At 40.5% G+C, this 14079-nt stretch overlaps 1 protein-coding gene across 5 annotated transcripts in view; it reads right to left on the reverse strand.

Annotated features, from left to right (window-relative positions):
* Window positions 1-2758: 2758 nt before the first annotated feature.
* NR5A2 (nuclear receptor subfamily 5 group A member 2) overlaps window positions 2759-14079 on the reverse strand; it is a 124093-nt gene continuing 112772 nt past the window's right edge. For all 5 annotated transcript variants that reach the window (XM_037498013.2, XM_037498008.1, XM_037498012.2 and 2 more), the window contains one exon: window positions 2759-4425. In XM_037498013.2, coding sequence (XP_037353910.1) covers window positions 4178-4425 — 248 coding nt within the window. In that variant the 3' untranslated portion in view covers window positions 2759-4177. The remainder of the gene's footprint in view (window positions 4426-14079) is intronic.

Raw genomic sequence — 14079 nt, forward strand, 5'->3', positions numbered from 1 at the left:
TTTGTAAACTATTTAGTTGTTAAAAAATCTTAGCTCCATAACCTGCTAGCCCCTACATGCTGTGTTTTGGGGTTTGATTCCTTGATATCTTTTTGTAGGATCCTAAGAAAATTAAGTGCCCGCTTGGCAAGGGATCATTATCCCTGGTGTTATCTTGGCAGGGCTGGGAACGGGAAGGGCAGGTTAGAGGAAGGCAAAGGTTGGGGTGGTGAGTTGGTCACCGTGTTTCAAAAACATTGTTGTGATTTGTGCCTCCTTTACTGTGTTGTAATAGAGGTAATTGTTAATGTCCAAAATGGATTTAATGGGTGTTTTGTTGCTTTAAACAGCTGCAAAGCTCAAAGGTGTGGAAGGAGACTAATTTCTAGAACACAAGCTTATTACTTTTTAAGGGTTAAGCACCAAAAAGAGTAAAGGATTTTATGTTTCCAAGTGACTGATATTTGTATATTTAATGGCCACCGAAGGCCTGTTTTTCTCTAGAAGTCTTCTCCTTTTGAAGCAAATCCCAAGTGCCACTGGGTTAGAGACTGTGTGTTGTGGTATTTAAGACTGGGGTCCTGGAGCCGAGCCGTCTGCATTCAAACCTCTGCTCCTTCATGGACATGACTCTGAGTAAGAAGCTTTAATATGAATAATAGCTCATGGGCTGTTCTAGGATGCATTGAGTTAAAAAAGCAGTTGGGGGGCCTCCCCTGGTGGCGCAGCGGTTGAGTGCTGGGTTGTGAGGCTGCCCGCAGCCTCTGTAGCACCAGTTCGATCCCCGGCCACAGGCGAGGGTCCCACAAAAAAAAAAAAAAAAAAAGCACTTGGGAAAGTTATTAGGGCACAGTAAGCGTGACAAAAAAAGTCAGATACATAAGGTTTTTCTGCCAGTCAGGTATAATAAATGACCTTTTTTCTTCATGTGTAGATAGATCTAGATGCACAGACTGAGTTTAATACTTCAAGTATCCAACTAAGGAAAATAAACCGCTGCAGGTAATACCTACAGAGGGGAAAGCATCTACTCCTGTGGAATTCGACTCCTTTCCTAGTCGCATATCTTAATTCCTTAAAAGCTTTAGTATCCGATAGAATGAGGACACCATAAAAATCTTTAAAAATTATCAGGCTGGGCATATCAATATTTATTGAAATACTGAAAAAAATTCCATTTTGTTGAGAAATTCCTGGCAAGAACTGACATGACAATATGTATTTCACTGATACAGTAAGAAAACGTCAACAAGTAACCGACTTCACACTCTAAACATCGCACGGGTCAGACCCAAGGTGGCTGCTGAAGACCTGCCATACAAATATCCAGGCGTTACAACGTGTATGTTTACAAACACAGACCAACTATAATTAACCAGGCTAAGCCAAAAACCTTTTATTTGAGTCTGCTTTTACTAATAAATCCTGTTGTTGATAAGGCAGTTGCTAAGGAAAAGTCTGGTTACAAACGGGTTAACAATTAACACTAGGGCAATTTTATTTGCCAGCTTTGGATGGGCCACAGACACTATCTGTGGCGTGTTCCTGTTTATCAGCTTCTGTCCTTGATGTCACCAGCAATGTGGGTGTCACTCTGTGTTGCCCGTCATCCTAACTGTTCACACGGTGTAAATCATTAGGTCAGCAATAGAACCAATAGTTGATCTTTTATAGGTTTACTATTCAGTGGGAGCTACTGTGCATTTAAACTAAGAAAACATGGACTTTCAGAATCAGTGTATTTGGGATTTTTGCCATTTTAAAGGCCCTCCATATAACTAGCCCCGTAATTGCTCTGTTGCCTCCACCTGTGTGCCACACACCTGATGGACCCATCTCACTGCTGACAGTACCGTTCCTCTCCACGTATCTTCTAGCCAGCGTGGCCTTGAGTGGGGAGAGCAGTGACTAGCCATTCTGTTAACACAGCAGCTCTGGACTCCAACCCGCTGTTTCTCATTGTCCTTTGAGTTGGGAAGACAACACTGGTGAGACTTGGCGTTGGGAGCTGTCAATGCCCAGCTAATACGTGTACCCTTCAAGTGGACAAGTATTAGAGGTGATTATTAAAAATTAAAAATATTAAAATAATCCTCTTTGTACACACCGAAGTAATAACTAATATCTTTGGTATACAACTTACAATGCTTAGAAAGGAAAACCAGTTAAGATTCCACCCTTGTTAAACCTACTTGAAAACGGAGGAAAGCTACGAGTCACATAATTTACAACAGATATTAAATAAACTACAGTGAGAATGATGAGGATTTACAGACATTTAATCAAGTGAATGATTTTAATTCATGAAGACCCTTCTATGTTCCTGAACTATGCTCACTAGCTTGAAGACATGCTACAGTAAACACATATATTTGGTTTCTTCAGTCTTGGCTATATCTTATACAAAGGTGAACCCAAGGAACAATAAATTAGCATCATAATTGTCTACAGTTGAAACTATGATGTACAATATAAATAAACTATTCAAAAGCTAGAAACATTTATGAAAAAAAATTAAGGGACTATCTCCGAGATACTTTTATTTTTTACAGTTTCTACAAGTGATTGTGCCGCCAATAATCTCAAAAAAAAAAAAATGAGTCTAAATGAGATTCCTGGTCTTGATTTTAGTGTCTCACGACATACAATAATTAAGTACTGTTAAAAATAATTACCAATCAGAAAAATAACATTAAGGAAATTACTGCTTAGCTATTTTGTAATATTACAGCTCCCCCCTCCCCCCACAGGACCTAAAGAATGTAAACACTATATTTTATTTGACTTGAAAGATTTAATACTTTATTTTAAACAAATGTTGTTCCACATCTGCACAGCTACCTTTTAGAATTGTGAAATAAGGCAAGACTTCCATACCTGTGGCATTGCGTGTCAGTAATACTGATATTGTCGTTTGGAGAGTTTGTTTTGCAATTATTTGTCCTCCAATGTTTGTTCTACAGCAGACTTTGGTCTATGGCTTAGAAAAGTCAGTATCACTCTCTTCCTTTCCCTTTTGGAGAAGATTTGAATTTTTCTAATGTCTTTCCAGGCCATATGTAAAAGCCATCATTGTCCTTCTGTGTTCATGGGATGTTCAGTCTCAACAAGAGCAAACCTTTACCTATCAGCCTATCAGCTCATCCTTCTTCTTTTTGCAGAGCTTAACATGCTTCAGTTTTGTTTTAAACTACTTAGCACTGTGACTATATGACATCCCAGCAAACTATGCTTAATGTTTTATATTTAAATGAACAACAACCTTTGATGGTTAAAAAGATGGATGTATCCTACCTAACAAACCACTCGGCCAGAAATTGTTATGAGATCCAACAATGCCAAAGCCACATTTCAGTAACAGAGGAAATAAGGTCTAACTTGCTTTAGCTACGGAGCACTTGCTTTAAGTTTGTAGTCATTTCCGTTAATAGTAATTAATGCTTATATAAGATCAGAAGAGGGATACTGCCTGCTTTTTAAAAAACATTATGAACACATGACAAAACAAACCAGAACAAATTTTAAATGGCAAGCTAACATATTCGTAGACTGTTCTTATTAGCTGTTTGCAGGTCTAAGACACAGACATTCAAAATTAGACTTTTCATGATTTGTGGAGCTACTAATGGGTGTGGCTAAGCACAAGTCCTTAGTACAGATTCCATGATCACAGGGCAGAAGGTGCTGGGTCCTTGCAAGGAAGAGGGAAGGACTATCATAGGTGCAGCTGATGGATCTGGAGAATTGTTTTAGTTCAGTTTTACCGTGGAGGAATTCTGTAAGCTCAATCCTCCCGCTGTGTAAGCTTAATTAACAACACAAATCAGTCCCTAAATTTCTTCACAGCGGAGATCAGTTTTACACATACAGGAATTGTTCTGTCCATTTTTCATTCTGACATGGTGTCGGTATCCATCTGTGAGTTCAATCCATTCCATGACAATGTCTTTTGTAAGGAATCCTTTGGGGATGTGAAGCCTTTGATTCACAGTTTGCAATACAAATACCCTGATACATCATTTATTTGCTATTAAGTATTTGATTATTATGCCTTTTTAAATTCAATATCTTTAAACCAAGTTTTTAATTAGTGTCGCTTGGAGCAGTTCAGAGTATTTTTGTTTCCCTTTCTCCTTCTTCTTTCCCTCCCCCACCAATCTCTTTTTGTTTTGAAAGCAGAGCTCCTAGGGGTTGTGACTTAAGCTCTTTTTGCATGCAACATTTCAATGAGGAGGTTATTATAGGGTACATCCCCGTTCAGGTGCTTGTAGTAGAGGTATTCTTCAGCCTGCATGCTGATGGCCCGGATTTCCGGTAGCCGAAGAAGGAGCTGCCCAAATTTCTCTGTTTGCTGTGGGTAGTTGCACATTGTATAGTCCAACAGGGCAGCATTCACTTGTTCCTGGACACCTTCTACCAGCTGTAGATTCTCCAGGTTTTTGACATCTGGATTAAAAAAAAAAGGCATGATATTTCAATTCCTGTTTACCACGGCAGTGTGTTCAATTAATGGATGTATTTTCCTCCTGATATAAAGCATACTTTATGCTGCTGAATATTCAGTAAGCCCCACTCACCAAGCTTCCTGGGAAAATGATCACAAAAGAGCTTTAGAAGGATGTCTTGCTGAAATTCTGCATATACCTCAAATCAATTAGACACCAATGGATTTTGAGCAAGGTCAACTCTTTTCATATCATAAAAAGGAAAGGTTTGAGGATGCCTAAAGTAGAGGGATCATAATATATTGTCAGCAAATGAGTCCCTAGAGAAAGACCTATCTTAACCCAGTATATTACACAATTCATATAATTCTGTATTAATTTTTCTGACCCAAGGTGAAATCTGTGTCCAGGGTCTGATGTAGTTAATTCTAATAAAAAGTGACAGGGTTCTTGTTTCTGTTTGACATTTTTTAAATGATTCTGAAAGCCTTTGACTTGTCTAGCCTATGCTAATGAACCATCTGGTACACTCCAGTGACTGCCAACGGAATATTCGCTACTGGGAACTCTAAAATATATATCTCGGTGACTAATGATCTTTATCAAATGAAAGCCTTGTCCTTTCGGCAGAATACAAACCAGGATGGTCAGTGCCCTTTAACCTGAACGTGGTTTCTAATGTCTGACACTTTTTCATTTTTTCTTTCTGGATCTGGGTGACTCATCGAGGAGAGGGACAAGTCAATTCGCTCTGCGCAACTCCTGATTTTTCATCCAGTTGTTTTAAGGCATCTGTCCTAGGGTGCTTATAAATATTGAAAGCGAGAAATACAGAGTCAAAATAAGATAGACTGACATACAAATACACACACAGACAATGAGCAAGGGAAAATTTGTTATGCTGGAATTTCTCTTCTGGAGTTTATTTATGTTAACTGTACAACTTTTAACAATGTGTATATAGAAGCCTCTGGAAACAAATATACAGATATGTGTGTGTATTTACATACATCCAGACTAAAAGAATAAACAGATGCAGCCACCCCTTCTATCCCCAGCTTTATTTTATATTCAATCAAAAATAAATAAGAATAATTCTGAAAAAAACCACATAATACTATAACTAAAAGGGTAAAAGTAATAGACTCCATTAATGGTTGTCATAGAGACTCATGTCCAATATTTTTGGCACCACACATCGTTAACTTTAGCCTGCACGTATATGCATGTCCATTTGGAGATCTCAAAATGGTTTTTTACATTAAGGTCTGTACATATCTTGTGTCCCAGGATGATTTCAGTGTTTACATTTTGAGCCATAACTTTGCATTAAATGTGATTTCCCCCCAAATCTCGAGTTCCAAAAGAAAAGGAGTAAGAGTCAGTAGTGAAGTAGACACAGCATGAATGCCAGATAACACATCTATTTCAAACTGCGATATTTGGTGACATTAATGAGTTGGACAAATATACAAATGTTACACTTCTTTGTGGCCTTGCCTCTTCTCCTAGCATTTAAACTGGCAGCTAAGTTATTGCCTACCTGACATTTTATACACGCGACACTCATGGTTAATAAACTGTTTTCCATCTATCTTATTTAAGATATATTTTAGATTATTTAAAAATATTTGTAAACATGGTGCTGGATCCAAATTGACATTGGAGTCAAAAATCACAAAAAGTAAACAACTGGAAATACCTTCGCCCTGGATCCAGGAGACGGCTACATCCCTGTCAGCTCTTCCCTGTGCTGAATGTCACACATAGTCAGGCTCACATTCTGACTATGGATATGGGCCCTTCATAAAGCATCATAGCACAAAGCAAGTGTGGTTAAAATATACAGCTCATCTGAATTTGGACAAATTCTTCAGTGCAGCTTCTTTTTACCCTCCACACAGCTTGGATAGGATGAGGGAATTGAAAACGAAAACAGGCAACTTCCAGTGTTATTGTGATTTAAATTGAATTATAGAAAAATTTGAAATGGAGTAGTTCATGCTACAGTGAAAGATATTCTCACAAGCAAGAAAAGCTAACAATCATCACAGAGCTTAACAGAGAGGATGTAAGTCCTAGCACAGTATAAATGTAAGATAAACGAAGAATAGTCTTTTTGGAAAGTTGTTTTTGAAACCTTCTTTTTCTGATAGATGGATTTTTTGAGAATTTGGTCCAACATTCTGTGATGAGTTATGCCACTCTGTTAAAAAAAGAAAACCCAACTACCAACAATATGAAACAAAGGCTAGGCCACAAGTTCTGGTTTATTTACTTTCCATTACTCAGTGATCACTTATAGTCTTCAGATCAGCATTTATTAGATAATTTCTATGAGTACTGGTCCAAAGCTGGTATCTTTCTACCCAAAGTTAAAAATACATGCAATTTTCTTTTGGTCAGGAAAATATACAGGTTTCCCATTTTGGGGGCTATAAGTATATTTTTTCTCTAAAGATCAACAGAGTTGAGTTCACTTGACTGAATTTATTATCCCATTAAGCCATTTCTATGAATTTATCATTAAATACAATACAAGTAATATTGTTAAAATTGCCCCAAAGATGCTTACTAGCTGAATGTCTATTTTGTTTCTATGTCTATACAGGCAATTTATAAGTAATTTATCGCCAGTGATCCTGGTATTTAAGCTATAAGGTTAAAAAGGAAAAGAAAAAGATTTTGATTGAATTACTCTCATTTATTCACCAAATAGTTCCTGGATCATCGCTCTGCTGACTGGCTCTCTTCAGCTGCCTGCCCCTGTCCCTGTGCTGCCTTATTAACTGTCCTCTCCCCCATGTAGACTGTCAGCCCCTTGGGGCAAGGCCGAGGCACAGGCAAAGCATCCTCAGAAACTCTTCTAGTTAACACTTGCTTTGTATTATTGACCTATTTGTCCAAGATTAATGCAAGTGTGAAATGATCTACTACATAAAACTGTGAAGTATCATCTAAACCAATTTCTTTTATTTTCCTAGTCAGAAACTGACTTTCAAAAATTTGATTTAGTTCATCATTTCACAGTATATGTAAATGAAACCATCATGCTGAATGTTTAAACTTACACAGTGATGCGTGCAATTATCCCTCAATAAAACTGGAAGGAAAAAAAAAAGAAAAAAATGATTTATACAGTAGACATCTCTCTGAAATAAAGTATGTTAAATGTGATTGTATATTCTATTCAAAGACTCCGTGGCTCTTTTTGTGATCTGAATAATCAAGTCTTGATTTACATGTTTCGCCAGTGAAGATTTTCACTGTTCAGTTTTGCTTTTAGGAAAAACATGCACATGTTCTCTTCCAGATTTGGAATCAGACCCTGGGCTCCTGAGTCTCTTGTATCTCTGGTCTGACAGGCAGACCTGGGTTTCTCCACCCTATCGAGGACTTAAAAGCTATGGAAAAGAAAAGTACTTAGAGACAGACACCACCACCTTTATGAAGCCTTGGAATTGTTTCTTTTCTGTGACTCACTTGTATTTACTCTTTGGGAAGAGTCCAGAAATTTAGGAAGAGTCCACAATACTTGCAGCATTAGTTTTTAGGCTAATTCATGAAGCGCTAAACATGAAATACATTTAAAATCTTAATCACTGTCCCTGGGACATTCCTTCTCCAAATCAATAGCATCATATGAGGAAAGGGAGCTGCCACACCTGCAGGTCCTGACTTATCTCTGGGTGGAGCTGGGAGCACCAGAAATTCACAAATGAGTTGCTAATAAACTACATGAGAAAACAAAATCTGAACAAATTACCACCTGCTCTGGAATCCTCAGAAATATATTTTCGAGATTTGTGCTTAGGTTCCCACATTATTAACTTCGCATCACATTTGAATTTAGAAAGAGACCAAAATTCCCACCCATTCTTCTGCAGTGTTTCATGTCGGATCTCAAAATTTTCTGCATTTGACTCCTTTGAAATGATGTAAACTTCACTTTAATGCATTTTAGAAGTACAAGGTAATAATTTCCTTCATTACAAATTCTGACTTGGAAACTCCATGTACACAGAGGCACCTCCAACCCTTCCTCCAAAGCCCTTACACACTAATGACTCGTCAAAGCATTTTGTGCTTCTCCTGAAGTATCAATCTCTTATCATCTATTCTACGTTATTCACTCAGGGACTAATTACAACTTTTTATATGAAGCAGCATTATGATAAGCTCACAGCGGGGTGCTCCGACTCTCCCATCCTTATTGGAAAGTAAACCCTTAGGTCTCCTTGAATATATTATAGCTCTGGCTTTTCAGGTGGACACAGACACTGGCTCTCTGAAGAGGAAGATGCTGATTTCTGCCTCCCTGGAACCTGCACGTAGCAGACCTCTGTGTTCAGCATGCTCTTTTCAGAGTCGGGTTCTTTGCTAAGCAAGGAGACAAGGGGCCAGATGGAGGGCACTGTCCAGCACTGAGAAGGTGATTTCCTTTGTTAATTTTCCACAGATGGGAGCAATCACATCTTGTCCATTTTTTTTTTTCTATTTATTTATGTATACAAGAGCTGGGATGCAGGCCAGGTGGGCGGTGAGAGGATTCACCAGAGATAGAATGGGGGGCAGAACAGGCAGATCTACTGAAATACACTGCTGAGGGGAGCAGCAGGCGAGACAGGAGCGGTCTGCTGCACCATGTGGGTCACCTCCCTTGCCAGGGATTGAACTCGTGCAGTGGCTGCCAATAGCTTCATAGTGTAGAGACTTAACCTTTTGTGTCACCAGGGAGGCCCCACATCTTGTCCTTTAAAAGATATAAAAGAAGGAAAAAGAGGCACCTATTGTGCCTAAGGAATGTCTTTTCCTTGAGGCTTCTGGAGGAACACCTCAATTGGGCACACAATTTGTCCTTAGAAGAACTTTTCTTTTGATAAGTTAGAAAAGGAGAAAGGGAATACATTTTCTATAAGGAACTAATTTTGTAAAGTAGGTTAAAGAGCTATAGTTAAATAATTTGTATAATTTTGTGACAACTTTTGCTAGATCTTGTCTTATGAACAAAGTTCACTTTATCAAGAGTGAGGGCTGGTTAGGGGATGAAGTTGGGAGGATGGTGCATTTTTAGTGCTAATGTCTAAGATTAGAGTCATTCTGTTTCCAGCAAAACATGAAACTCAATAGTTTTAACTCATCCCATGTAAGTCCTTGACAAAAACGTGTGCGTGCGCGCGCAAGTGTTTGTGTTTATTAACCCACAAGCTATTTTTAACAACTAGAACACACAATTCAGTGCTTTGTATATAAAAGAGTAACACAAGAATGTAACTCTATGGCAAAAGCTATGTGTGAAAACATGGACATCTAGCATATGTATTATCTGTTACAACTGCTTGGTGCTTTGTAATTTACGAAGCATGCTAACATGCATTATTTATCATTTCAGAGCTTCATGCACACAACATGAGTACATTGGCTTAGTCTGCCATTCATTCGAGGGATTGAACATACAGGGGAAAAAAGACAGTCTCAGTGTCAAGTCGCTTATTTAACGTGAAGGAGATGAGGAGTGGGTGCTTTGGGCACACAGAGGATAGGAACCTAGCCCAGGGGACAGAAGGGTTAATGGGGTATCTGAGCAGTTTTGAAAGATGTGTCAGAATGAGCCAAGTAACTCAGAGAAGAAAAGGCGTCCTGACAGACAATGTTCTGTCTCCAAAGCCTTGGAGACAGAACAGGGAGGTCCTTAGAACACTGTAAGCAGCTTCACTTTTGTGGAGAAGGAGAACAGGAAGGAGGTATTTTAAGACTGAGGGGCAGTGCATGTCTGATAGAGTTTGGGTTTTGCTTTGAAAGAAAAACAGAAGCGCTGCAAGATTTTAAGAAAAGAAATGGCCAGCTTGCTGGTTTAGAAAGGGCACCTCAAGGGATATGTGAAGAAGGCATTGGCATGTGAGGGAGGTTGAGGAGGGTGCAGACTCATGAAGGGAGACCAGTCAGGAAGCCATTGCAGGAATATGGGTGAGGTAGGTAGCAGGCCACAGGGTGGGGATGGACTTGAAAGACAGCAAGATGGTTGACTTGACAGGGCTTGCTTGTCCTGGACTAGTCAAGAGCAGGAGAGAGCAAAGGTCTGAGAGGACTTCTAGGTACCTGTCACTATGGCAAGAAATAAAGAGCAGATTTGAGGGGCACTTTTTAACAAGGTTAGGTACAGCCAGGTCAAGTTTGAGTAGCAGGTGGAAAATGGCTGGAAATCAGGGTCTAGACCTCAGCAGAGAAATCTGGGCTAGTGGTCTAAATCTGGGGACTCATCAGTGGATGGGTGATATGGAACCCCAGGAGTCCGTGAGCATGTGTAAAAAGAGAAGAGAAGGGATAGTAGTGGGATTCTGGAGGCTCCAGACCCTGGCAGGAATATTGCACAGTGAATGCCATCTGCAGTGGTCCCTGCCCTTTTGTCAATTTAGGGTTCAAATATGTAACCCCAGGGCCTTCCTGGTGGTGCAGCGGTTGAGCGCTGGGTTGTGAAGCTGCCCGCAGCCTCTGCAGTGCTGGTTCGATCCCCGGCCTCTGGGCGAGGGTCCCACATGGTGCGTAGACCTTTCCTGCCACCCGCTGCTCCCCTCAGCAGTGTATTTCGTCAGTCTGCCTGTTCTGTTCCCTGCTCTGGCTCTGGTGAAGTCTCTTACCCTCCCGCACTTCTGACTGTACCCAGTGCTTGCATAAATAAATAAATAAATCTTTTAAAAAAAATAAATATGTAACCCCAGCAGACAGCAGAGCTCTTGCCCAGTGAGAAATAATCTTTCTCACTAATAAAATATCCTGATTTCAAGTCTTAGTTCTGAGTCTAAACTGTGAGATCATGGACATGTCACTATCTGCAGCCTCAAGTTTCCTTGCCTGTGGATGGCAAGAGTTAGAGTTGATCGCCATAATCACCCACATAATCCACAACTGAGTACTGTGAGTCAGTTTTGAAAGGAGGCACTAGATTCATGTTGCCAACAAATAGGTGAATGCACTGCTCTGCATTCACCCCATTAGTCCATCACCTGCTTCTTTGCCTGACTGTCTGGACATCACGGCCACGCGGCACTTACCAGGGATATGTTCAGAGAAATGCGTCAGGCAGTTTTAGCATTGAGTGAACACCATAGAGTGTAATTACAGAGTCCCTACAGCCTACAACACATCCAGGCTGTGCAAAGGGACCACTGTCATATGTGGTGTGTTGTTGACGGTTACATGAAGCCTGGTTGGGCTTCAATTCTCCATGATGGTTTTTTTCCTATATTTCAAATTATTTTTATTTTATTTATTTATTTATTTTAAAAGATTTATTTATTTATTTATACAAGCACTTTGTACAGTCAGCAGCGCGGGAGGGTGAGAAAATTCACCAGAGCCAGAGCGGGGAGCAGAGCAGGCAGAAGGACCGAAGTACACTGCTGAGGGGAGCAGCGGGCGGCAGGAGAGGTCTGCGCGCCATATGGGACCCTCCTCCAGTGGCCAGGGAGCAGCCGGGGATCGAACCGGCGCTGCAGAGGCTGCGGGCAGCTTCGCAACCCAGCGCTCAACCACTGCGCCACCGGGGAGGCCCTTATTTTTTTGTTTTGTGGGACCCTCGCCGATGGCGGGGGAACAAACCGGTGCTGCAGAGGCTGCGGGCAGCCTTGCAGCCCAGCGCTCAACCGCTGTGCCACCAAGGGAGGCCCTATTTCAAATTATTTTTAACCTTATTTTGTGTAGCTATTATCTGAGACAATATATTCATTACTTTAAAGTAACTATCCCTCACTGCTAAGTGAAATAAGTCAGAAGGAGATGGATAAATACTGGATGGTGTCACCAAGATGTGGAACATAAAGTAACTAAATTAATAGATAAAGACAGGCTGAAAAACTAATCCTTCATAGCCGACCACAGAACTGGAGCACTAAGGGGGGACAAGGGATGGCGCAGGGGTAGGAACAAAGTGGAAAGGAAGCACAGTGGTGTATGGTGAGATACGGGTGAGTTGGTGGTGGGTACACTATGGCTTAATACCTGATAGGGGTACCCCAACATTACCTTAGTTAAAAATAAATTATAGGGGCCTCCCCTGGTGGCGCAGGTGGTTGAGCGCAGCGCTGTGAAGCTGTCTGCAGCTTCTGCAGTGCGGGTTCCGTTCCCAGCCGGCCAGGGAGCAACCCACATGGTGCGGCAGACCTCTCCTGTCTTGCCCACTGCTCCCCTCAGCAGTGTATTTCAGTCAGTCTGCCTGTTCTGTTCCCAACTCTGTCTCTGGGGAATCCTCTCACCCTCCCACGCATCTGGACTGTTCTTGTATGCATGAATAAATAAATCTTTAAAAAAATATAAAAATAAATTAAAAATTATAAAGTAATTATCCTTTACAAGGAACAATGTAGCTTTTGCATAGAGAAACAATGCTTAGGGAAGTTCCCCTTTTAAAGCTAGCTCCTATAAGGACATTAAAAAACAGAATACAGAATTGAATACAAAGGGCATTGAATACTTTGTACTAAACAGTATTTCATGAACTTACATGTTCCTCTTAATAAAACTGAAACTTCTTATAGTGTAGCCCTGAGACCACATCACTTTCCTCACTTACTCCTCTAGACACGTTGGTCTTGCCTTTCTTCAAGACACTATGCTTGTTTCTGCCTTAAGAACTTCACTTGCAATTCCCTCATTCTGGATGGTTCTTCTGTATTATGCAGACTCAATTCCTCACTTCATTTCTGCTTACGTATCACTTACTCATACAGGCATTGCTATCACCCTTTCTCGAAAAGGTCTACCTTACTCTCAAATCACTGTCTTATTTTTCTTTAAAGAGATATTTGTAAGCCATGTCCATGGCAGTATTATTCACAATCACCAAAAGGTAAAAACAATCTTAGTGCCCACTGATGGATGAATAAAAATCAAAATGTGGCTTATACATGCAATGAAATAGTTCCTAGCATCCGGAGGAGGGAAATTCTGGCATGTGCTACAATACGATGAATCTCGAGGCCATCTAAGGAAAGTAAGTCAGTTACAAAAAGACAAATTCATAGGGACAGAAAATTGAATGGCGGTTGCCAGGGGCTGTGGGAAGAGGGAAATGGGCCTATTGTCTATTAGGCATACTGTCTCAGTTTTGTAAGACAAAAAGTTGTGGTGAAAATTGGGCTGAACAACAACATAAAGGTACTCAATACTCTAAATTGTACATTTAAAAATGCTCAAGATAGAGCCTTTCTGGTGGCGCAAGGGGTTAAGTCTCAGTATTATGAAACTATCAGCAGCCACTGCAGCAGGAATTCAATCCCTGGCCAGGGAGGTGACCCACATAGGGCAGCAGAACTCTCCTATCTTGCCTGCTGCTCCCCTCAGCAGTGTATTTCAGTTGATCCTCCTATTCTGCTCCCCACTCTGTCTCTGGTGAATCCTCTCACCCCCTGCACCTCTGGCCTACACCCCAGCCCTTGTATGTATAAGTAAATAAATCTAAAAAAAATGCTCAAGATAATAGATTTTTATATGTATTTCACTGCAAAAAATTAAAAAAATTTTCAATGTAATGCATAGCAAGTTTTTAAGGCCTAATATAATGAATACCAGGGATCCCACCACTCAGTTGAAGAACCAGCACATCACCAACATACCCCAGCCCACCTCTTTGTTCTGCCTGTGAATGAATTCCTGATGC

Source organism: Talpa occidentalis, unplaced genomic scaffold (assembly GCF_014898055.3).
Source record: "Talpa occidentalis isolate TD23 unplaced genomic scaffold, MPIMG_talOcc4v2.1 talOcc4.8, whole genome shotgun sequence".
In the NCBI taxonomy this organism is placed as follows: Eukaryota; Metazoa; Chordata; class Mammalia; order Eulipotyphla; family Talpidae; genus Talpa; species Talpa occidentalis.